The sequence below is a fragment of the Rhyacophila brunnea genome, unplaced genomic scaffold (genome assembly GCF_057557595.1).
Source record: "Rhyacophila brunnea isolate RB1 unplaced genomic scaffold, BYU_Rbru_1.0 scaffold_10, whole genome shotgun sequence".
Taxonomy (NCBI): Eukaryota; Metazoa; Arthropoda; class Insecta; order Trichoptera; family Rhyacophilidae; genus Rhyacophila; species Rhyacophila brunnea.
The window spans coordinates 19,611,593-19,637,982 of NW_028232752.1; the positions used below are offsets into that span (position 1 = coordinate 19,611,593).

At 33.4% G+C, this 26,390-nt stretch overlaps 1 protein-coding gene across 8 annotated transcripts in view; it reads right to left on the reverse strand.

The window, feature by feature from the left end:
- Positions 1–26,390, reverse strand: part of LOC147078982 (uncharacterized) — a 274,685-nt gene that overhangs the window by 170,697 nt on the left and 77,598 nt on the right. The window contains exon 1 of one of the 8 annotated variants that reach the window (XM_085951921.1): positions 8,551–9,092. The exons of the other annotated variants lie outside the window; for them this stretch is intronic. Coding sequence (XP_085808047.1) covers positions 8,551–8,604 — 54 coding nt within the window. The 5' untranslated portion in view covers positions 8,605–9,092. Of the gene's footprint in view, positions 1–8,550; positions 9,093–26,390 lie in introns of those variants that run through there. 8 annotated transcript variants of the gene reach the window in all.

The window sequence follows — 26,390 nt, forward strand, 5'->3', positions numbered from 1 at the left end:
AGCATATAACGGCAAATAATTTTCAACAGTAGATGGAACCAAATTTCGCAATCGTCGCCAATCGGAGACTGACAGTCGAGGTGTGAGCACGTCAATTAGTTTCGTGATGGCGTCGGAGGAATATATTCTTAAATCGTGTAAAGATGACTAAAAAACGTTCCGCACGTACTTGAATAAGAAAACATGTCAATGAATATAATATTATTATTATGAATATAATAATAAACATAACATTAAAAGGAAGCATGTTGATTTTTTATGACAAATTATATTTTGTTCGGCTCGCATCATTTGCACAATCCGCGCATCGCCTAGTCACGATCTTTTTAGACCATGCCTCAGCTGAAGTATAGCCAATCATCTGATCAGTTTGCTATGCTCTATTACACCTATATCAAAACTATAATATTTATTTTTTTCAAAAGATTTAACGATTATTTAATATTATAAAATTAGTTTATGACTTAGTATTTAGAATACACAAAGATTGTGTTACAGCGCGTGTTTCGTTAAAATGTCGAAGTACCAAAATTCACGTTTCAGCTTATGAAAGCTTATGAAAGCTTATGAAATATTATAATTATTTTCAATTCTGTTTAATGGGGGTCGAAAAGAAGCCACGTAATACAGGGAAGGGATTGTCGGTAAATTTCCAAGTTATGATTGAGTAGAGAGGGTGGACATTTTTAATGGGAAAATTGTGAGGAGTAGGGAGCAATTGGGGTTAAAATGTTCACAAGTAAAGTGTTATTGCTGTTAATTTTTTTTTTTATATTAATAAGAATTCTGAACTCTTTCAAAACCAACTTTATTTTCAAATTACTGTCTACTACAATTATATTCATTTTCAATTAAGGGCGGACGTGCTCAGCGTGGGTCAAAATGGAGCTTTTTTTCTATTTTCAAAGCATGATCCTGGACATACCTTAAACGTTGTAGATAATCTATTTGTATAATTTTGAAGCCTTATTATCCTTTATATTGATTTTAAACATTTGATGACTGCATAAAGTATTTTTATTACATAAAATAGTATTCTTTTAAACCTCTCGCTCTAATGTTTTAGAATATAGTCATATTTCGGTACATAACTGTGTAGTGGTGTTAAGATTTTTTACATTTATTAATTTTTAAACGCATTTATAAAACCATTAGTATAATTTATGACGAGATAATTTTGGTAAAATATTCACGATAAAAATTATATTGATAATCTCTGTGATCCCAAATTTGACAAGAATTAGGCATTTTATTATTCAAAAAATGGGCACGATTAACACATTTGAAGATAATTCTAAAGATACTCATCATAAACTATGTCTTTGACCATTCAAGTGTGATAAACATCCTACGAATAATGATTCCTTTATAATAATTATTGACCTAAGAATAAGGTAGTGATTTTTTGAAATACGCCATTTTTTTTTGGCATTCCCTAGCCTATATTGCCTAATTCTTGTCAAATTTGGGATCACAGTAAACACAATAAAACACACATAAAACACCATTGCAGTTATGTACCGAAATATGACTATATTCTAAAACATTAGAGCGAGAGGTTTAAAAGAATACTATTTTATGTATTTCATGGAGTCATCAAATGTTTAAAATAAATATAAAGGATAATAAGGCTTCAAAATTATATAAATAGATTATCTACAACGTTTAAGGTATGTCCAGGATCATGCTTTGAAAATAGAACAAAAGCTCCATTTTGACCTACGCTGAGCATGTCCCCCCTTAACAATTCTAAAAATTGTTTCTCTTTGGATAATTGATATGTTCATCAATCTTTATACATAATAAAAGTTCGTTGGGTTTTCCCAATGTAGACCTGGTCACATTCATTACATGCCAATTTATAAATGCCGTTGTTATTAATTAAAGGTTAATTTTTTATTTACCAACTTGATAAAGCTCATCATGTCGGTAAAAAAATGTTATTTGTGGTGAATACTGTCTGATAAATTAATTTTATAAATTACCTAATTAGAAACAAGAAGAGCACTTAGTTATTAGCCGATGCTATTAATTAAAGTGATAATAATTATTATATAAGACATGGAATATTTTTTTTCGGACAACAATGGCAAGATAAATGAAAATAAATTACTGTACGGAAAGATGAAAAGCTAAAGCCTACGTATATAAATCTAGAGTTGAAGAAAAGACAAAGAAAGTTGGAATCATTAATATAATATAATGATCCTCATAAAAATCATAATTTGGGGATGACTATAGAAATATTTTTGTAGAATGAATGGAAATGGTCACGGGACAAACTTCTATTTAATTGGGTTTGATAAAATAATAAATTCAGCTATTAATAATAATTATAAGTACTGCTCTATATGATATAATTCTATAGAGCAATGATTCCAAAGGTGAGTGCAATAATTCTGCCAAGCTAAGTAAAAATGCTTCAAGTACCTGGGGGGTATACATTACGGGAGATGGCATTTTGCAGAAAGAGCTCGCCATCCGAATGGGAATAGCTGGAGCAACATTCAACTCGATGCGGGATGTCTGGGACTCTGGGATTGTACTGAACCAAATGACGCCTATTCGACGCTTGCATTCTGACGGTGCTGCTTTACGGTAGCGAATCATGGCACCTTACAAAGGCTCAGAGCAACTGTATACTGAGCTTCGAAAACAGATATTTGCGACGAATACTGGGTGTGCGGTGGTATGACTTTAGGAGCAACGAGGAGATAAGAGAACGCACCAAGCGGATGCCAGAAGAGAATCTCAACCTGGCTTGCCTGTTCTTCAAGCTGCTAAATACTATCTAGAGAGTGTATACGGCGGAGCTACGGGGTGCTGGTTTGACCTGGAACAAAGCAAGAAGACTAGCGAGCGACAGGGATTCTTGGAGGTGCCGCGTGGTGTCCATATGCGGATATGGCCAAAGAAGAAGAAGTAAAAATACAGTGTATTTGGTTTTAGTGAAATGATAACCCAAGTTTTAAACTACCCTTTCTCGTATATCATGTAAAATTATTGGATTTTTCTGACATACTCTCTAAATAGACACTACTGATTTAAAGGTCATGTCAAAACAACCCAATAATTTAACATAATATAGGAGAAAGGGTAGTTTAAAACTTGGCTTTTCATTTCACTAAAACTAAAAACACTGTCTTATTACTTAGGAGGGAAGAATTGTCCACTAGAGGCGCCAGAAGACTAGAAGGCAAAGGCGCGGTAAGCTACTCCAAAGTAACAAAGAATACACATTGATACATCAAGCTTTTCATCCATACGAGCAATTTTATTGTGTTTTAAGTGATGCTAAAGAAAAGTCAACAAGACATAGCTACTATCAAGCGCATAAAACCTGACATATTTACCGCAATGTATGATTTACTACAGCTTATAATTCAGGGGAAGGTAGACAGACTACAGTAGAAACGTTCTAACTCGATATATTATGCATTCTCTTGACTACGGAACTTCCATAAGTGGCTCAATGTAGAAGACGTTCGGGATCTGTTACGAATGACCGAGGATATCAAGAGAAGATATTTTCGTTAACTAAACTATTTAATAGTACATATTATTTTATATAATAATTGTTAAATTACTACACGCCATAGTTAGAGAATCCAATCATGAGCCAAATTTTTGATCCCGGAATTTCGGGATTACAATTTGACGATCCCGGGTTCCCGGGATTGGCATTTTTCGATAGTTAATATAAAATTTTTATATATAGAAAAAACATTGATGAAATCGGTCAAAAACAAATCTAGTATAATTAAATTTATACTATTTAAGACATTTATTATTAATATTGTGTTTAGTATTTACATATATTATATGAGATTGTTATTCTGATAGTAAAGACGTAATGAATGGGTTAGCGAGATTTAAAATAAGTAAATCATGGTTTCATGACCTTTCCGCTTCATAAATCTAATTAGTCAGCCAAATATGAAACTGTCGTAAAACGTATGAGATCATGGTGGAATCACTCTGTTAAAAGTGCGAAGCATTGTTTTTTTACAATCTTTCTCATTTTAATTAATTTATGTGAAAAAATAAATTGAATTGGCAACACATGGGTAATAAATCAAACTTCATTCAAAATCAGTTTATTTCTAATGTAGTTATATATTATTAAAAGTATTTTTTCGTTTTTATTTTATTTTACATAAAAATTGATAAAAAAATCAATCTCGAAAGTTTCGGGATTATGTTTACCAATCCCGGGATTCTTAGGTATCGAACATAGTTTGGGATCCCGGGATTGGAAACCCTTCTTTCGACCATGTCCAATCCTAATAGGATCATATGGGCCTCCAAGTAGTTGAGGTTTGTATTAACAGATTTTATTTTTACGAGAAATGGATGTCAGCCACTTGCTCAACCTATTAGGTCCATACTCTGACTCATACACAAATTGAAAAACAATTTGTGTACTTGCCAGACCCAGGATTCGAACCTGGGACCCACGACACTATAGACCGGCGCTTAAGCCACGCGGCCAACGTGGGTGTCAAACCCTAGCCATAGTAAATAATTTTAATGAATTAAGCTACAAAGATTGACGTTGTATTTCATAGGATTGTAAACAGTGATGCATACGAAAACGAAGACGTGGGGACTTTGGTTGGAATATTTTTTTTCAGTATACCTACTACTGAACTATTAGGTACTAAAATGCTGTGAACGGCTCACCGCTGAGCGAGACGGATGTAATATTATCATATCAATATGGTGTGTCGGAAAGGATTTGTCGAGCTAGTTTCAAATGGTCATCCAGTTTTACTCACTTAATGACGCATATAATGGATGAACAGTGACGTCACTAGACAAAATGCCGCCCCCAGGCAGTACTAAAATGCCGCCACATTTTTTTATACAGTAGGACTTTTTATCATCTTTTTATGACTCCAATATCTAAGAAATGTGTTGTATGGATACATTACTAGCAAAATATATAGGTACCACTAAACCACTAGTAAGTAAGTATCTACTATTCAGTGACGTCCCTAGACAAAATGCCGCCCCTAGGCAGTGCCAAAATGCCACCACATTTTTTTAATACAGTACTCTTTTATCATCCTTTCATGACTCCAATGACAGCGGAAGTAAACTAGACATCGCAAACCCGACAAAAAATTAAGTCCTCTTAAAACTTTTATATTAAATTTGTTTCCAATCACAGAGCTTACTTTTTTTTTAATGGAAAGATATTTCCGTTATTTTTATTACTAAGTTTAGGTAGACATTTCTATATATACGTAATAATTCTCCTCGATTTGCCGCCCTTTGGGTGATTGCCGCCCCCAAGCGACGCTCAATCTGCCTACCCCCACGGGACGTCACTGTGGATGAATGAATGAAACATACTCAAGTCTTCCAATATCGGTAGGATTAAGGCAAGTAATCAACTTGTAGAATTGGTCTTCTAGAGTAGCAGTGAGTAATTTAGACTAGATTTTATCGCCATGAACGGTGGTGTATGTAAGTCGAACTAAACTGACATACAAACCATTTGAGCGTTTAAATGGTTTAAAAGTGATATCAGTTTCTTACGGGTAAAGTGTTTGCTATCAGTGCTCATGTATGCATGTCATTCATAATGTAGGAGAAAGGTGAATTTGGGCATAACGCAAAAATACCACAAAAGAAAGCAATGGATAAGAAGACAATCATACAGTGGAACATAAAGAGCACTAAAAGATGCCTTAAAATCAGCTGGGATCAAATCGTAAAGTTCTGCGCATTAAAACGTAAACGTAAAGTTCTGCGCATTTTGCGCAGCAAAGAACTAGGGATTGAGAAGAGTGGAAAAAACTGAAGGAGGCTTTCATCCAGCAGTAAATTGACCCCAGCTGACGATGATTCAAGTAATATTAACAATATTAATAGTAAATAGAAACAATATTAAAGATACATTGTGGGTGTATTGGTGTCTTTTCGGTTTTTGTTTCCGTGCGTGTTTCTGCATTGCATTCAGTACCATACATAATATGAGAAGAAGACAGGAAACCTCTGACATAAAAACCTTAAAATTTGAATTATAATGAGACCTTATACGTAACTTAAAATATGTGGGTACTGGAGAGATAAGCATTACCCTCATAAATGGAGGGTACCTACCCTTTTCGGACAGACGTAGTTACGTATGTGTACAGATTCAAATATAATAAAGCGCTCGTGAAAAGTTCAGAAATAAAGCCATAAAGCATAAAGGTTACAGACGATTTTCAAATACAACCTCTATACAACCTTTTTATACAGAAATGGTCTTTCTAATATAAAAATTCTATCGTTACCTTTTATTGCGTCGAATAGGTACTACGTTATTTTATTACTAACGCCTTATATGAATGCATATTATAACGTATAACAATACACCGTGTATAATGTTGTTTTTTGCCATAAATCAATCGAGTATTTTATGATTGCAGGTGGTTTTCAAAGCAGCGATATTATACCAATCGAATGTGTGGATTGAAAGCACATTGCAAGCTTTTATATTTTATAATTCAGTAATCATTAAATTTAATATATTTTATTATAATGATTACTGATTTCTAATATATAATGATTTCTAATATAATAATAAATAGCTGAACTAGGTTATTTAGAAGAACTTAACTCTAAAATATTGCAAATTAATGTGAGTTAGAATATTTATCTGCATTCAGCTAAGATTCAAAAGATAATATCTACGTAGAATATTCTTATCTCATAGTTAATTGAACAATTATAATAAGTGTAATATGCGTATCTAAATCATTTGTCATCCCGCTTCTAACTTGTTATAAAGGAAAAATGACACTTGAATCGCGTGTCTAAGGTCTTTGTATCTCTTCAGCATTAACATCGCATAATATATTATTTGGACTCAATGTTCAAACTTGAGTACCTGAGTGTAGACAGGTAATGAATTGATTAGGGGTAGCAAAAACGACTTACCAAATGCTATTATTACAACTTTTGGAAACAAATTCGGCTTTACATAAAGAAGACGATGCAGTCGCTTCCTTAGAAAGTACCAATATCATATCTTGAGGGGCCTCCAAACTTGTCAGCACCTCAGACCACTACGCACATGTAACCACCGCTTTTTGAGAGAAGGTTTAGTGGTGATGGTCTAATCCTCAGTAGATGATAATATAATATTGTGTATGTCTATTTTTCAAACAAATTGTATACAATTTGAGACTAAAAATTAAGGGCACGGTATTCTAAGTCTGGCTAAGGGGGATACTTTGCTATGGTACGTCACTGTATGTATATAATAAGGTAATAATATACTATAGCGTTATCCAATGTGAATTCTTATTTGATTTATAATACATTATTGAATGGCGATCAGTATAAGTTTCGTTCACTTACAAGGACGATGCTGTTGTTCTTCTAAGCTGGTTAAATCGATCCTGATTTTTACTGTAAATTAAGTAACATACTACTTATTTGCTTTTATATTTTATATGACGTCAAGAATATATTATTACATTCCAGTTGATGTAAGTTTTCTGTATTTCTATTTGAATATCTTCGGGCACTGTGTACATTCACCGATGGCAAAGTTTCCAACTGACTAAGAATATAGTTACATACTTTTTGTTTATTAAGAGCATACATAAGTGAAACGGCAAATAATTTTCAACAGTAGGTGGAACGAAATTTCACAGTCGTCGCCAATCGGAGACTGACAGTCGAGAGGTGAGCACGTCAATTAGTTTTGTAATGGCGTCGGAGGAATATATTCTTAAATCGTGTAAAGATGACTAAAAAACGTTCCGCATGTACTTGAAAAAGAAAACATCAATGAATATACTGTTATTATTACGAATATAATAATAAACATAACATCAAAAGGACGCATGTTGAATTTTTATGACAAATTATATTTCGTTCGGCTCGCGTCATTTGCACAATCCGCGTTTCGCCTAGTCACGATCTTTTTAGACTATGCTTAATAGTAGATACCTACTTACAGCGTATAAATAAGTAACGTTGTTCAGTTGTACATTTGCCATTGGTAAATAATGTGCATAATGCCTGAATATGTCGAAAGGCAAAACGTGGTTTCGCAAGGAACGATTGACCACCTTCAGTCGATAGTATTATTTTCTTAGTTGCTGTTTAGTAAAATACCTACATATTTTCAGTTAAAGATAAATTAATTATATCTATTAACGAATCTATAGGAAAAGAAATCAAAATTAGATAACGTTTATGTAAGTATTATAAAAACAAAGTAAATTACCTGTTTATAAAATACAAATTATGTTATGTCCATGTCCAGGTGGAATGTATTAATAACTTTCCAATACTAACAACCCCCGTTTCCATATTATGACTCAAAAATATTTCTAAATGGGTAGGTATGTCAACGAAAATCATAACAATGTTTATGTAACGTCGGTAAAAAATGCATTTTCCTAGTAGTGGGAATTTTACTATTATTTTAAGTATATTATGTTAACATGCCTAAAGTGGTAGGTACGTTAACTATCGAACATATATTTTTACGTCGTAGCATATTAAAGAAATAAATAAATATTATTTTTAATTATGACTTACCATATCAGATTGACCATCGATTTCGTCATAAATTAGATTACTGCACTCATCCATCCCTCTGAGTTTTCAGGGGCTCAAAATAAGCCCCTCAAAGTCCTCTTTTGGACTCCAACACCTCACGTAGACTCCTGATGGTACAGAATATACCCTCACACCACTACTCCATGGCCTTAAAAGGCCTGCAAACCGAGGCCTAGGATTCTAGACACTCAATTTCACATCCAATAAAGAATATATCTAATAACTATTCGCATTAAATTGTTTTTATTTTGATTTAATTGTTGAAATAATCGATCATTAAATTGTCGAGACACTACGCGAAAGCTGCACTCAATAAATCGCTACGTAGATTTTGTTTTGGATACGCAATACGTCTTAAGTAATTTTTGAATAGAGCTTTTTTAAGTTAAAAGAAAAAGCTTTTTGATTGTCTAGATTTTTATGTTGAGGTAACGCGTCTTCCGGCGGAATAATGCGCTGAATTGTCAGTATTTTCGGATGAAAATTGATCGGCGATTTTCACGCGACGTATTTGTTATTGGTGGTTGTTTGTGACTAATACACCGTCGGGGTTGCAAAGCTCGCGCAGGCTGTACGGGGGTGGTTTTCGATCGATCCAGACGTGGGCGCAAGCGTGGAGCGCTACCGTTTAATGCTTTCAGAGGCGCTTTATTTGAAATATGAAAACGTTGCGCCGTTTTTTACTGTGGCAGGTTATGTTGGCGGTTTTCATTCATAGCGCCTATATAAAAGCTATATTTTTTCTTTATGCAGTGAATATCTTAGTAACAATCTCAACTAAGGTACATTATGCAAGTTTAAAAGCAGATTATCAAGCTTTTGTCATTCATAAATACAGAATCAGGTTGACGAAAACGTCAGTTGTAATTTTAAAGGTTTCTACAACACTAAACGCCAAAAGTAGTAAATAACAATATAATGTGTTGGAAAAAATAAATTAATAAAACACTAAAAAGTTAAGAATTGAATAAAAAAACACTAATTTGAAATTGGAACCAATTATTAATCACTTCCTATTTATAAAATCGAAAAGGTTCGATATTATTTTAGATGTGCAACAGAAGTTTTAACTTTATATTATTTAAATAAATACCCACTATGTTAAAGACAACATGAATGATTGACATATCAATAACAGCCAAACTCCACACAATTTTTGTGATATGATGCGACGCCATCTAAAAAAGGAACTTAATAATCTTAGCAAAATGGGTAGACTCTATGTCTATATTATTGTTTAAAAAATACAGTGAAAGCCGTTTTAGGTTTGAAATAATTATCGATCTCTTGCGTGTGGATCAGAAAATACGTAGGTACTAGAACATTATAAACCAGGGTAAAATGGAAAACTCAACGAAGAAGATTATATTTAGAATATATTTTAAACTATTCACTGTCTGTAATCATCTTCTGTAAAACATAAAATTTTCTTCGTCCAATTCCTTCATAGTTGTTGGGCTCGCCACTCCCAGCCGTAACATACTATACATACACAGACGCTACAAAACTGTTGCAACCTTTTTTATTCATCATTATTAACCGGGATTGATCGCTTGCTGGATGAAGGCTTACTCTAGCTTATTGCACACTTTTCTGTCTATAGATATTTGCTGCTACGTATTGTTAACTTGCCAACCGACATGTCCAGCTCATTGCAATTTCATCTGTTTTGCGACGTGAATAACATCACCTGCTTCTGCCTGCCTCCATAACTATTGGTTTATTTTATGGTATTTTCGCGTTATTCCCAACATGCACTTTTCCATGCCACGTTGCGCTACTCATGGATGTAATATTTATATTTATCTCTTATATTAAAATTCTATATTTCACACACGGATATGTGCGCAATGGTAGCACAAATCGGATGAACGCTCAAGACAAAATGGAAGGTCAATTTTGAAGGTACTATTCAGAAATCCGTGTTAGTTCAGTTCTGCGAGCAATCACCGTCAATTGTCACTATTTAATTAGCAATTGTAAACAAATGGACACGTGAGTGCATTCCTAAAGTGACAAATGTTACATTTTGTAATAGACACTTAAAAAAACTATATTGTGTCCGTGATGGTTTATTTAAGTAGATATTTTCTACTTCAAATAGTTAACGGCCCCTAACGCAACTATAAAAATATTACCGTTATAGTATCATGTAAATTCATTTATACTGTTTATTCAAATGCCAATTAGTTTTTCCGGTTACTTGTGTTAAGTGATATAAATTGTAATCGCAAAATACATTTAAATAATTTACATTCAACAAACAGGTTATTGAATGAAACGCATGCTGTTTTATTGGACATTAGAAAATACACAAATCTGCTGCAAAATAAATTAAACATATGTCTCATCATTCATCATCATCAACATTATTTTACTCTTATAAAATAATTAAGTATATAATTATGTAGTGTAAATTCTAATTAGATAGACAATAATTCATATTAGTACAGCGGTGGAAAATCCATTGTACGCATGTAAATTTCGGAACGCGCGAAAATTATACTGGGATAATTTATTGTAACAGAAATAGATCAACCGGAACGTAAAATACCTCTGAATTTTAAAGAGCACCATGGAATCTTCTCTGTTTCTTGACGGTTTTTTTGTTGTAATATATTTATATATATATATATATATATACAAGGATTCGGCATGCAATCAAGCTATTATTATTTTAAAAACACACCACCTATTATTACAATTATTATTTTTAATAGTTTTTGGGTACGTAAGTACAAAAAGGTTCGCCACCACTGTACTAATTTATCAATAGCAATTTTTCCATTTTATTATGATGTAGGTATATTGGACATTTCGTCATCCTATTTCTATTCTGCCGTGAAACGGAATCGTCATTTTCGAATTGTAATCACTAATCAGTAATCACAAATTTGCTTTGATTTAATCTTGAATTTTGATTACTACTTACCACTAAACTAAACTAATAAATCGAGCCTTACGATAAGAGAGTTACATAATACATTTATAGGTAGGTATAAACATATCATTATTATATAGCCAGAATATAATTCCTAGTACTTACCTACTATTTTTTAACTTTCAGTAATAATTCCCAACTACTTGTTTTCCAGGTTAGTTTACATATTTGATAACGATGTTTTACGATTTTTTTAGAGAAATTAAATTTAGTAGGTACTTGCGATCATCCGCATGAAGTACGAAGAAAAAAGTAGACAAATATACACAACGAAGAAATAGTCTGATTCGATATAAAAATTTTCAAATCAATAAAGTTCTAGGCTGACGCATCTCTATTCAGACGTTCTTTAGTACCTATAGATACGTCAGTATCAAACTATACTGAGAGCTCGAGTCACCTAGTGCAATCGACAATGGTTGGATCTAGATACACGCCTTCTATGTAGACGGTACAATTAATGAAATATCCAGTCAGTGCCTTTAGACTTGTACGTAAGTATCACACTCGACTGAGAACTCAGCGAGCCCACGCGATTGACATTAGTTGGATGTAGGCGCATGCCTTTCCACCCGTACCTCTCCTCACCACTCCGCCGCTGCTATCTAACCACTTTACCTACCTATTTACAGTGAATTATTGCAAGTGAAAAAATCGATATTTTATAACTATCTAATATATAAAAATGAATATTTGTGTGTTTGTGTATTTGTGTGTTTGTGTGTTTGTTTGTTCGTATTTAATGCGCAGCCATACCGATTGCGATAAAACTTTGTAAACTTATTGCTTGCACTTGCGGGAAGAGTATAGGCTATACTAATATATAAAAATGAATGTCTGTCTGTCTGTGTGTCTGTCCCGTATGCGTTCCTATACCATTCATCCGATTGCAATGAAATTTTGTTAAGTGGTTGTATGTACACCCATGAAGGTTTCTGAATTAGAAAAATTATCATCTTCTTCTTCTTCATCATTCTATTTTCTTTTATTCATATGGTTCCTATACCATTCATCCGATTGCAATGAAATTTTGGTAAGTGGTTGTATGCACATCCATGAAGGTTTCTGAATTAGAAAAATCATCTTCTTCTTCTTCTTCTTCATTCTATCTTCTTCTATTCGTATGCGTTCTTATACCATTCATCCAATTGCGATGAAAATTTGACCAGTTGTTGTGCGCAAGCCCGCGAAGGTTTCTGAATTAGTACAACCATCTTCTTCTATTCGTATGCGTTCCTATACCATTCATCCGATTGCAATGAAACTTTGGTGAGTTGTCGTAAGCACGCCTGCAAAGGTTTCTGAATTAGTAAAATCATCATCTTCTTCTTCTATTCGAATGCGTACCTACACCATTCATCCGATTGCAATGAAACTTTGGTGAGTTGTCGTGCGCATGCCCATGAAGATTTCTGAATTAGAAAATCATCTTCTACTTCTATTCTTATGCGTTCCTATACCATTCATCCGATTGCAATGAAACTTTGGTGAGTTGTCGTGCGCACGCCTACAAAGGTTTCTGAATTAGTACAACCATCATCTTCTTCTTATATTCGAATGCGTACCTACACCATTTATCCGATTGCAATGAAACTTTGGTGAGTTGACAAAGATTTCTGAATTAGAAAATCATCTTCTACTTCTATTCGCATGCGTTCCTATACCATTCATCCGATTGCAATGACATTTTATCAAGTGTTGTGCCCTTGCCCGCAAAGGTTTCTGAATTAGTACAATCATCTTTTTCTTCTTCTATTTGTATGCGTTCTTATGCCATTTATCCGATTGTGATGCAATTTTGACCAGTTGTTGTGCGCACGCCCGCAAAGGTTTCTGAATTAGTTCAACTATCATTTTCTTCTTCTATTTGTATGCGTTCTTATGCCATTCATCCGATTGTGATGAAATTTTGACCAGTTGTTGTGCGCACGCCCGCGAAGGTTTTTGAATTAGTACAACCATCTTCTTCTTCTTCTTCTATTCGTATGCGTTCCTATACCATTAATCCGATTTCAATGAAACTTTGGTGGGTTGTCATGCGCATGCCCACAAAGATTTCTGAATTAGAAAATCATCTTCTTCTACTATTCGTATGCGTTCCTATACCATTCATCCGATTGCGATGAAACTTTTGTCAGTTGTTGTGCGCACACCTGCGAAGGTTTCTAAATTATTATTATATACATTACAAAGTTTGTTGTTTGTTTGTTCCATCCAATTTTGTTTTTTTTTTACTACATATTAATAACATTAATAACGTTTTCATATTTTGGATTCGATTTTAATTTAGTGTTCTTATGTTTGACCTTTACTCCTATTAGAATTATTATTATATTGACATATTGTATTACACAGATATTTTAATATTAAAAAAATAATTACCTCTTATTATTTTTCAAATATCTAAGATAAATATAACCACGAAGCGACCCTGTGCGAAGCCGGGTACTTCAGCTAGTACTAAATAAAATTGGTATCAGTAATGTAGTCTATGCGCTGTGCAAGTTTCATCAATGTTGGTACAGTAGCTTCTGAGCTATAGTGGAACAAACAGATGGATAGTAATATTTAAAAAAAAAAAAAAGTAAAGAGGTGTCATGAAAATCATTAAAACGCTGATTAAATTTCAAATATTGCCCTTTTCTCGTGAAATATGGAATTTTCTTGAATTTATTTAAAAATACCCGAATTAGTTGTCTCGATGGCGATGATGTACTTAATTAAAACTTCTCTCCAGAGTGGGTGGTTCTTCGAACAAAGCTTTGTCTGCGAAAATTTGTATTTGTATTAAAAATGCCAATAAAACAAGACTTTCAAATAAATTCTGCCTTCGTAAAACGAATGGTTGAGAATTAATTTGTTTTTTATAGTCTTAATAATATTAAGAAAGTTTCTATATTTTTTTCAAACTTGTTTGTACAAAAACTGTTGGAATAATGACCTCTCAAGCGGACAAAACTGGTCCTGAAAATCAATTAATAGTATTTGTATTTATAGTGTTTTTTAAGGGTTTTATATAGTGAAGTTATACTTGTAAAAACTTCAGAATAAAAAATCTAGAAACAAATGTATCGATTGTGATCTGAACCCACGTCCATCGTAATATAGACGGTGAGGTTTTATCAATGGCACTCAGCTCGAACAGGTGAAAAACTACATCTATCTGGGACAACGAGTGTCTATAGATGGATGTATATTTGATGAAATTGTTCGCAGAGTAAAGCTAGGCTGGAGTGCTTTTGGCCGCCTGAATAATGTCTTCAAAAGTGACCTTCCACTGTGGCTAAAGCGTAAAGTGTGCAACCAGTGTGTGCTTCCCATAATTACATATGCGTGTGAAACATGGACCTTAAGTAAAAGAGAGATCCAGAAACCCGGAGTAGCACAACGTGGTATGGAGAGGTGCATGCTGGGCATAACGCGAAAGGACAAAAAGAGGAATGAGTGGATACGGAAGCAGACAATGGTTTGCGATGTAATAGAGTTAATTAAAGACCTCAAATGGAGATGGGCATTGGGCTGGACACATAGATCGAAGAAGAGACAATCGTTGAACAAATTTAGTCATCCAGTGGTATCCAAGAGATACAAAACGTCGGCAAGGTAGACCTACAGGCCGCTGGATCGATGAAATGATAAAGTTCTGCGGAAGTACGTGACAGCGCAACGCACAGGACCGAGAGAAGTGGAGGCAGCTTGAAGAGGCCTTCATCCAGCAGTGGATAGATTCAGGCTGATGATGATGATGATGACAAAGATATCGAAACAATTACTCTGTTGTTGAATAATAAAAAAAACGTTGATGGTAGAATTGTCCTTTCAGAAATAATTATTCATGAAGTTTTTCACTACTTATAATATAAATATGTGATGCCCCCCCTCACCAGTGCTGCCAATTCTCGTCGACAAAAATATGCCAGACAAAAAATTTGGCTTGCATTCTCTATGTGAAAATGTCACCGACTTCAGATCTAACTTCTTCTTCTTCGGCCATGTTCGCCCCTTAACGCATATAGAAACCACGCGGTGTCCAAGAATCCTTTTCGCTCGCCAGTCTTCTTGCGTCATTCCAGGTCATACCAGCATCCCATGCTCCACCGTATACACTCTACAAATAGTATTTAGCGACCTTCCGAGATCCCAAAATCCAGTTGGCTTGAAGAACAGACATGCCTCAACATCTCAGTCAATATAACATTTTGAAAACGTCGAAAATTTTCTTTTCATTGACTCGTATTGTGCAGGGTGCCAATACAAGAAAATGAAAAACACAAATGAATGTTTCTTGACATATTGCGATAGAGTCATAATCCGACTGACGCCTATATAAACACGGACTTGAGCCCTTATCGCTCTACTCTTTAATTCTTTGTAGAGAAGATAAGCTGTGATATACTATCCATAATCAAAACTGATAGCGATCTAAAAAAATACTTCATTGTCGGATCCTGATATGATGAGTTTTGATCTTCTTTTGGGAACTCACATACTCATTGTCAAAATACTTTCCTACTGTACAAATGATACGACAAATAATATATATCCCAGTTTGAAGCGCGGGAATTCATATCTTCTCTTTGTCTCACTCCTGCGGTAGGCTGTGAGTGATGCAATACCAATCAAGTGAAACTACGAGGTTACAATGTCACAATGGCTTCCATATCGTAATCGAAGAGTTAATCGCAATCTATATGCCTGTACTATTATGCACTATTTTGAGGTGTTATAACACATTACTATGTTGACCTAGTCCTGCTCTACCTTTTCATTTTTTTCTCTTTTAGTAGCATCTAGTAAGCGAATTGACAGAATTGATAGGTGAGTTCTAATCCTCACTCAGAGTGATAGTTGATAATGATCATGTGATAGTTGGTCGCTCGGTAAAATTATATAAAAAGTATCTAAGTACTTGAATAATTTTGTCATACTATTCGACTATGAACTCATATTATTTATATGGGTGCATTCAACTTTCATTGATTTAGTCATTTTTTTCTGTACGTATTTACCTTCTGTTTTGATTGTCTAAGCTAGGTAGCCTAAGGTGCTTGTCGGTACTGGAATAATTACTTAGCGCGGTATACATGAGAGGATTTTCTATAGGATGACAAACAGTAATAACGAGTAAGCCAGAGAGACTGGATGATTTTCAAATGGGTATTTCTCAGTTACCGTTTTCACAAGAGTAGTGATTGGTTGTTTATTCACGTTTAGTGGGGTTACCATTTGTTAATGTCTAATGCAGTGGTCTTCAAACTCAATAAGGATGTGAGCTACTTTCAGAAATTGAAATTGTCTGGTGAGCTACTTATACCTACATATTCCTTCTTTATAATTTTTTATCATCGTCTTTATCGTGCCATACATAATATTATTATATTAGTTAAAATAAATTATAAATTAGGACATCGGATTCCCAATGAAACATAAAATGCGTACTTTAATTATTTATTTATTAACAAAATAGGTAATTGAAAAATATTTGAAAATAAGTGTGAATAAAAGTAAAAATATTATTACTTAGTGAAAAGAATGGCATTCACTTTCCTCCACAATTTTATTTTTTCAATTCTCGGTGAGTACCTTGACACTCCCATTCGAATGCAATGATCAAGATATACTCATCAGCAACATCTTCTTGGCTACGTGTTAAAACTGTGAACTAACATGCTCCACCCATTTTTAACCGCACTTCCGTTATAAACTAACAAGCTCCTCCCATTTAGTAGACAACAGCACCTAGAAGCGTAGCCAAGAAGATTTTGCAGAAGAGTACATCTGTGAATCTGTTTCTATCATCTGTGAGTCAGTTCGAGACATATTTCATTTCGGAGTCCAATAATAAAATTTGAGAGGCAAATTTATAAATATCCTACGCGAGCTACCGGTAGTTTTCGTAAACCGAAAGTTTACTAATAATAATTTGAATACCACTCCTGATCATTTTATATATATTTTTATTATAAAAAGCATCACATTACTTAAATTGATAGATCCAACCACGGAAGCGTAAAATAAAATTATAAATTATGGGGCGTTCCTAAATAAATACGATTACCTGCATAGGAGGGGCTTGTTAGTCCACAGTTTTAACACGTAGACAAGAAATTATTGTTCGACAATAAATATGTTAACTTTATTTATTGTTATATATATATTAATTACAAGGTCTGGTTAATTTAGTTTATGTGGTTTAAAGTCATCACGGATGGACATTGGTGCTTTGAGCGACTTATGGACGCTGTCCGTTAATATTATACTGTAATTGATTATTGAACCGCATTGAACCAACACTTGAAAAATGTATCTTATAATAAGACCAGTTGTCATGATTGTCATGTTGATGTTACACATCAGAATCAGAAGATGTTATGCATCAAAAACCAATTTTCGTAAAAATGGCACATTGGAGGTTTTTTTTGTGCAACGACGACATGCTTTTTGTATTGGAAAAAGTTATCTACTTTTGTCACTAACACTGATTTTGAAGTTGATTTTTCTACTGGGTGGAATGTTATTAGGTTCATCGATGCAAAAAATACTTGTTTAAAATTGTATTCTTAATATTCATTTTATTTCATTTTGGTCAAGTAGTGGAATAAGTTCAATTTGAAAATACACTCATCATGTGGTCTCAACCAGAACGTTGGAGCGGAGCTCGGAGCAGTGGAGCAATGGGGTTTTGCCCAGAACAAGAGCGGAGGCGGAGCACCGAAAATTTTTAGTGCTCCACTGCTCCGGATGTTTTTTTTTTATTAAATTTTCGTCCTAAAATCCAATGAAAATATTATATTTTGACACTTTGCACTACATTTTTAACATTGGAATTATTTGAAATACGGCATCACTGCCGAGTGCTAAATAACGTCACTCTTTTCGACAAAAGAGATATATAATGAATTTTGTTTAATATAATTAATAATGAAAAGGACGAAAAATAAACCTTATTTTAAAACTATATTATATAAGTACTTATTAAAACTTTTTACCCGGAGCGGGGCAGACCCTGGAATGGAGCTGGAACAAGTATTAGGTCCCGGAGCGGAGTTAGAGCGGAGCAACTCAAAAAAGGGTTTGCTCCAACCCTCTGGTTTCAATGACTATCCAAAAATCTCAATAAAAGAGAATTAACGATTTACAGAGGAATTGTCCTCTTCGACTATGCGTGTCTTTATACTATGTAAGCAAGAAAATATGAAGTGCAAGAAACGCATTAGAAACGTCCTATGTAATGACGGGATGTTGCAATTATATTCCTCGTCCAAGACTCGAGAACTCCGTCGACCAGACTGCATATATACTCAATACTAGTTAGTATAACTGTCATTAGACTAGCTATACTGGGAACCTCACCAAGACAGACAATGCTAATATTTCCGTTGAATATAGTAATAATTAATCAATTATTTAATTAATTATTATTAACGATGGAATAACTTGTAATTACTTGCCAAGAGAGAATATTTAAAGTTTTTTCTCAGTCTGTCATTGACCTGTTACCTGCTCCAAAAATGTTAAATGTTTAATTGTCGTAGTACTATGTCATCATAATAATATTACAAGTAAATTTGCGTTCAGTATAGGAGCGCGATGCAGAGCCGTTGACGTTAAGCAAATGTTCTAACAACAAAAACCACGTCATATGTTATTTCTCTCTTCCATTTAAGCATTCCAATAAGAATTATATATGTTTTTCTCACTGAACTTAGGTCGTCGAAATCGGCTCCTTAAAGTTAAGCGCCTATCTTAGGGACTTACGCGCCTAAGTATGGTTCTGCATCGCGCTCTAGGTCTCTAGAGAGTAGAGACTACCTTAAGTTTACAGTTAGCGGCCGAATTGATTTTTTTACGAACCGGAGCGCTCGATAATTTTCCGAACACATTTGTCTAATTTTTTGTATATTTTATAAAAAGAAGTGTGTTAGATTTTTTTTATTAACCTCCGTGGGTCAAACAGTCAACTTAATTCTTCCCCGAGACTGTGCGCTCCGGCCATTTCGAGGCCTGAGCTTCCTCCAGCGCATTAACCACAATAATTCTATGTACCGCTCTCCAGACCCTACAATATACAGCAGTATGCAAAACCACATTAAATACTTTACTCAGTGAAGCCTTTCTCCACCGGCAATTTTATTTGACGCATTTGAACAACCAATTCGATTTAAAGAGGGGCCTCGAAACAGTTCAAACCAGTCATACAATTACGTAAATACATACGAAATGCGTATTTCTCACAAATTGCGTATACAATATTATTACATACCCAAAACATAATATCACTGCAAGTAAAATCATAAGGTTATTATTATTGGTTCTGTAATCCTGTTCTGTAATTCTGTAAAATGTATTTTTTTACACCCACGATGGCCGCGTGGCTTAAGCTCTGGTCTGACAAGTACGCATATTGTTTTTTAATGTGTGTGTCAGTCAAAGTATGGACCTAATAGGTTGAGCAAGTGGCTGCCATCCATTTCCAGTAAAAACAAAATACACCTCCACTCAGTGGAGGCCCATATTATGATCTTATTAGGATCGGACATGGTCTAAATAAATAAAAAAAATTCTATTTGGATCTGGGCCGCCTTACGAATATGTTTCTTAACAGATTTTTGTTTTACGAGATATGGATGTTAGTCAATTGCTCAACCTATTAGGTGCAAAAACACGTTGAAAAACAACATACGTATGATTTTTTTTCAGACCCAGGATTCGAACCCGGGACCCACGATATTATAAGCCCGATGCGTAGACGATCGGCCATTGTGGGCGCTTATCAAAAAAATATAAACAATAATATTTTAAACTGGTTACTAGCATTTACTAGTAAGTATATCCATGCAGGATGTATAAAAAACCAATAGTTTTTGTCGTGTATCTAAGAGTATTTTTGTATTTCGAAAAGCGGATGTCGATTGTTTTTTTTGTGTGAACAAAATGGTCCTTGGATTAATCCGGCCGATTGCCGTATGATTGCCGATCTTTCCGTCTATTCAAAAGTCATGACTTGCATACAAAAAGTACGATACCGATGTACAATAATAGTCGAGTGTCTATCTGTCACCGAATTGTAAAGAAATAAGTTAGACAGGTAGGTACTTACTGTGAATGGTTCAGAACTTAATATAACCTGCAGATAATAAATGGTATAGCATACTGAAGTCAATCGAATTTAACGTTTTAGAATGAATTAGTATCTTATAAAAAGGTACGCATTATAATGATTTGAAAATATAAGGACAGTTCGACGTGATCGATTTTTTTGTATTGTTAAAAAACAGCACTAAGAAAATAAATATTATTAATGCCAAGTAAAAGGTGGGGCAGTGAGAATCTGACCACATATATAATATTATTACTTGTTATTCATTACCTTATATCAGGGTTAGTGAACCTTTTTACGTACGCGTTCTAAGATTTCCCAAATATTATTTTTCGACTGTCTGATGTCCCTATCATTTTTTATGAGATAAACAATGATAAAATAGTTTTTAAGAATGATATTAAAAAAGTTTAAAAAACACAATTGAATTCTTGAGATTCTATTTTCATCGTATTTCTAGTCGATGACATATCTTTTATTCTTTGAATAATTTCTTCCTTGTTTTCACAATTGTCAAATATATTGTGGACGCATTTTAACCACGTTTCTTTCATATTATATTATTCTCCATCACTGGAACAGTTTTCTATTTTTAGCGATTATATTTTCTGGCAAAATAATAAGCAGCTGTTTATGTTTGAATGACTGACGATAAATTTCATCATTTTTGTTGGTTGAATATTTTTAATTACCCGATTGGTCTCAAACATTGTAAATCTAACAAAATCAGAATGTCACAGCGCGGTTTCCCTCGTCACCTAATGAGGTCAGTGCGATAATATTATGTGACAATAAAATATAAACCCTAAAGAACGACCTATGCAATTATATATTTTTAAACGTAATGCGTATTCTTTAATAGTATGTACCTGCTATTTTTTATACAATGCGATCTGTCATTTACGCATGCATTTCGTCGTGTCCATTAGTGCCTCAATTGGTAAACATAATATTAAAAAACTAAAAAAATACGCCTGGCTATGTCGTCATTATTTTTTATTATTATACAATATTCATTTATTTGTAAAACTTCTTTGTATTTTTTTAAAATTAATGAAGGGATTTTTTTTCTCTTGAAAATAAAACATTCGCGTGTCACACGAAATCATCTCGCGTGCCATAGGTTCGCCATCTCTGCCTTATATACATGATTATTTGATTTATTTGTCTAAATAACTGTCTGTAACGCAAGAGAGAAAGCATACTATTTAAATGTGTAGGATAAAGTAATACAGGTATAATACCTATTAAAAAGGGTAATGTGATATAAAAAAGTAAATGCAAATTCTAAATTTGAAAAATAAAATCGCATGCAAATAAATGAATTATTTATTTTAATCGGGTCGTGAAAAAAACTAATGATAGTTGATCGTTTAAAACTAATAATAGTTTGACAGATGGTTACAGCTATCGAGACATTACAATTAATTTGTGATATATGTATAGATGGAGATGTATAAAAAAGTTATGGTGTTGGATAACAAACACGGTTTCGAAAAAGATATAAGTAAGTATCTCTGAAAATGCTAATTAAAATTTAAGAGATTTCGGAAGTGGATAAATAAAAGTGAACGTGTTAAAAAATCAACAAAGTGACGTTTAGCTAAGAAATTGTCTTGTTATCCGATAAACCTTTAGAATTCCGGTATCAAAAAATCAAGCAGAATCCCTACATTGCAAACCGTAATTTGAACATAGATCACTATTAATTGTTAAGATACAACTACTGTCACAAAAAATACATTATTATTCTATACATCAGTGTATCTAATGTCCGGTTTTGTTGAATATTAGTAGAGAAAAGAATGATCTTTCATGTCCAAACACACACAAACCTAAAATGATTAAAATCTTGAAAAACATCGTTTTTCAGAAAGTGTTGTTTTTGGACTTAAAATTAATTATATACTGATCTACCATTGGTCATGCCAGTTAGGAGATTGCCAACTAAATGTCTTCTTATATTGATGTACTTCACTTGAGTGAGAGTGAGTGTAGGTGGATGTTTATAATTTTTAATTAATAATTTGAGTCAACTTAGCTACTTAGCAACTTTTCTATTATTACTCTTCTGAATACTGATGTAAAGAGAGTAGAGCGTATTTTACAACGTTTTTATTAGCTCGTATTCTTGTTTGTCCGGTGGTTGTTTGTCCAGTACAAATCTTGCAATCGATTTTTAACTAACTTCCCGACTAGCTAGACATTTGAAACATTTAGAATATATCAGAACACGATGTCAATGCATTCTTTTAATACTTTTAGCCATTTTTAAGCAGAACTGGATTCATTTTCAGTTAATTCTGTTTTGTATGGAAAGTTATTTCAGAAAAATCCGTAAAAAGTAAAAGACTATTATTGGTTGCTAAAGGGGTGGTTTTATCAACTAAATTATTAATATATACGTGCGTTACGATAGAAATCAAAATGAAATGTCAAAATGACATTTCAGTATTCTATAAGTATTTGTTTGTTTGTTTTTTTATTTACTTCATATCAAGTACAAGTTCGAGCATATTGGCATAATAATGCAACAGAATATTTAAAAGCGTTGTATATAAAAAGTTCTTTTTATCTTGTAATTATTTTTTTTAAATTGTAACATTACAATACAAAATTAGAATAATAAACGTATTTGCACTATAATAATTATTATTGTCCGTTAGAGTGTAGCAAAAAGCTTCGAGGTACTTTCCTTTGCAAAAAGCCTTTTAATTATTTTGCAAGTCAACAGTAACAAAAAGACTGCTCCAGCTAGGAGCTACGAGCTACGAGTAAGTGTGAGAGAAGTTATTATTAAATAATTTTGTTCGTAAAAAGAAGTGATTTCCGTCACTTTCAATAGGAATTAATTAATGGCACAGTAAAAGCAATGTGACAATCAAGTGAGGTAATATGGTAAAAAAACTTTCAATGAGTTAATGCAGTGGTTTCCAAACTTCACGTTACTACGCCTCCCTTTAAAAAAAATCTAATCTTGGCACACCCCCCCTTTATTTCATTAAATAAATTTTTACACAACTGCTTTTTTCTACTAAACGGGCTCGATGTATGAATTTCATTGCATCTAATGCAGAAAATTCCGTTACGCATAAATATGATGTTACGAACGGTAGCAGTAGGTACCTACTTGCATAGCTTTTCTTGACAAAGTATTATATTATTCTTCAGTTCGATTCTACCAAAATTTAACAAAGGGTTTTGTTTCCATATACCTAGCCATTTTTATTAGTCAGGAAATACACTACAAATAATTATAAAATAAAATTCTACATGTGAATTATCATCAATCACACACATCACAAAATCACATCAAATTGTATCTCACATACACATATATTATAAAATGTTAATATTCTGCAACTGCGACGTTTTTTTTACTAATAGAACGAATTTGTAGTGTGTGTTTATCTCACTTAACTGGTCGATCCGCTTGTAGGGGCCATGCAAAATAGTATAGAAATGAGGTATAATAAAGTTAGTCTCCATATCTTCATACAGGTTTGCAAACAACCTAACTTTTATAGGACTGTTTTTTATGTAGTTTATAACTAGCTGCCGTTTTATGAACTATGCACTTGCAAACTGCAAACCTGTGGCTACATTATTGTGTTAACTTTGCAACCTCCATTTGCCTCCCCAGGGAGGCGCGCCCCAGTTTGGGAATCGCTGAGTTAATGGGAATTATGTATAGGGATTAGACGGAATAAAATGCAGGATGTAGATGTGTTAATCTTGCTATTAATATCTACAATAAAACACATTATTTAACATTAAAAAAATACTAAGTAGTTATATTAATAGTGGTAATGCCTTTCATTTATGATCGTATATCTCTTTTATAATCGTTAAGATATTTCTGTAAAATGGCTGCGTCCGGTAATCTGTACGAAATGACTAGTACTAAAGACAATTAGCCGATTCGCAAATGACATAAAAGCATTAAAATAGAATTATTATTTCCACTTTATCGAACTAGTGGTTTGTAGGAATTTAAAAAAATAAATTGTGTTTATTTGGCATACAAGATTTTGTTCAAAACAATGATGTTCTGCAATCATAATCAGTGTTGTCAAATTAACATTTTTTGTAATATCTAGCATTTTTGAATTCTTATCATTTTTCATAATTTGTATCGTGTAAACCACATTTGGCTGGTCTGTTCCTTATGTGATATACCCAAGGCCGACTACATACAAGCCGCGGCACTGAATAGTGAATTACGATGGTAGTGCTACTTGTTTGTTATCTACAAATGCAATGTTCTCAATAAAATGAAGATTTTTGATTGCATATTTCATTCAAATTATTACCATATTTTATATCATTATGCAAAAATCATCATTTTCTGCAAACAGTTTTTCATAGGTATTGGCATTTGGAGTATGAGCAATGGCTATCACTACGATTGAAGTTTATAGTTTCGTGTCGCAGCCAGATTATAGTGGGCATTGGAGTGAGCCTCACAAAAAATCTAAGTAATCAGGTATGGTCCATATAGCTAAATTCCCCGTCCACCCAGCACCTACAATTTTATCAAGATGTTTTTGTTATTGATATTATGTCTTTTTGCAGAATTTTTGCTGATAAAAAAATCATCTTTTTCACGATTAGTGACTTAATATTGTAATTTATCTGGTCCTACAACTTTGAAAAAGAATCAATGCACATATTTTATACCAATCTCCAAATCTTTAAATAAATTTAAAAAAAACTGTTAAATTAGATCTTCCATTAATAATCAGAAAATAAAGGCTGATTTACTGAAAAGCTACCAATTTTCTCTATGTTAAAAGGTTTTTAATAGGTTAAAAATACGTAATTATAGATGATCATCATAAAAAAAACTAACTACTAAATCCAGGGGTTCACACATTTTCCATCAACAAATAAAAAGGGAATCCGGGATTGCAAACGACTGTAAAAATGCAGACCAAGCTGCCATTAAAAAAAGTTAACGTAATATTATATAGTATGTAATGCAATATTATTTTCGCAGTTAGTGTTTTAAATTCGTCATGGTAACGTGATGACGATCTTATTCTGTTGACCATTTTTTTACCAAGTTGAAAAGTCGTTTTTTTCAGGGACGTATCAAGAGATTTATAAATTATCCAAAAAATTAACATGTTTAAAATATAAATCATAATATTTAAAACAGCAATAAAAACCTTCGCTCATTATGATGGCTAGCCGTTGAAACACGACGCAACAGCTAGTGGGTGAGCATAACCATACGCAGTCCCCGTCGATTTTGTACTGTCTAGGTGTGGAGAGATAGGAAACTGGGAAGAAATAAGGTGAGGTTAGGTACACATTAACTCGCACGGAGTAAAAAGGGATCAATCACTACGCGTAAACAACGTTTGGTGGTTTGCATTGATTTGTAGCGGCTGACTGTCGTAATGGATAGTGACTCTAAAAATATAGATTTTAAGCTACGAGAATTTTTTGGTTATTAAATCAATATGTAGGTGAAAATGATTATCTACTATCTTAGAAAACCGTTATTAAATCATGATTAATAAAATACATTATAAATCTACACGAATCGTAAATACACCATAGTCATAGACGACGGTTGTTTTTATGTTTTGTTTTGGTGCATATGAAAAAAGTATTGTTATGACCTACTACAGCTCTGCCCAACGTGTTAATTTTGCATGTGTTTATTTTGTATTTTACCGGCGACATTATTTTTGGTCTGGGTGCATGTTTGCATTTTAATTTTTAAAAAGCCATAGTAAACACAATACGATGTGAACATTTTACGATTAG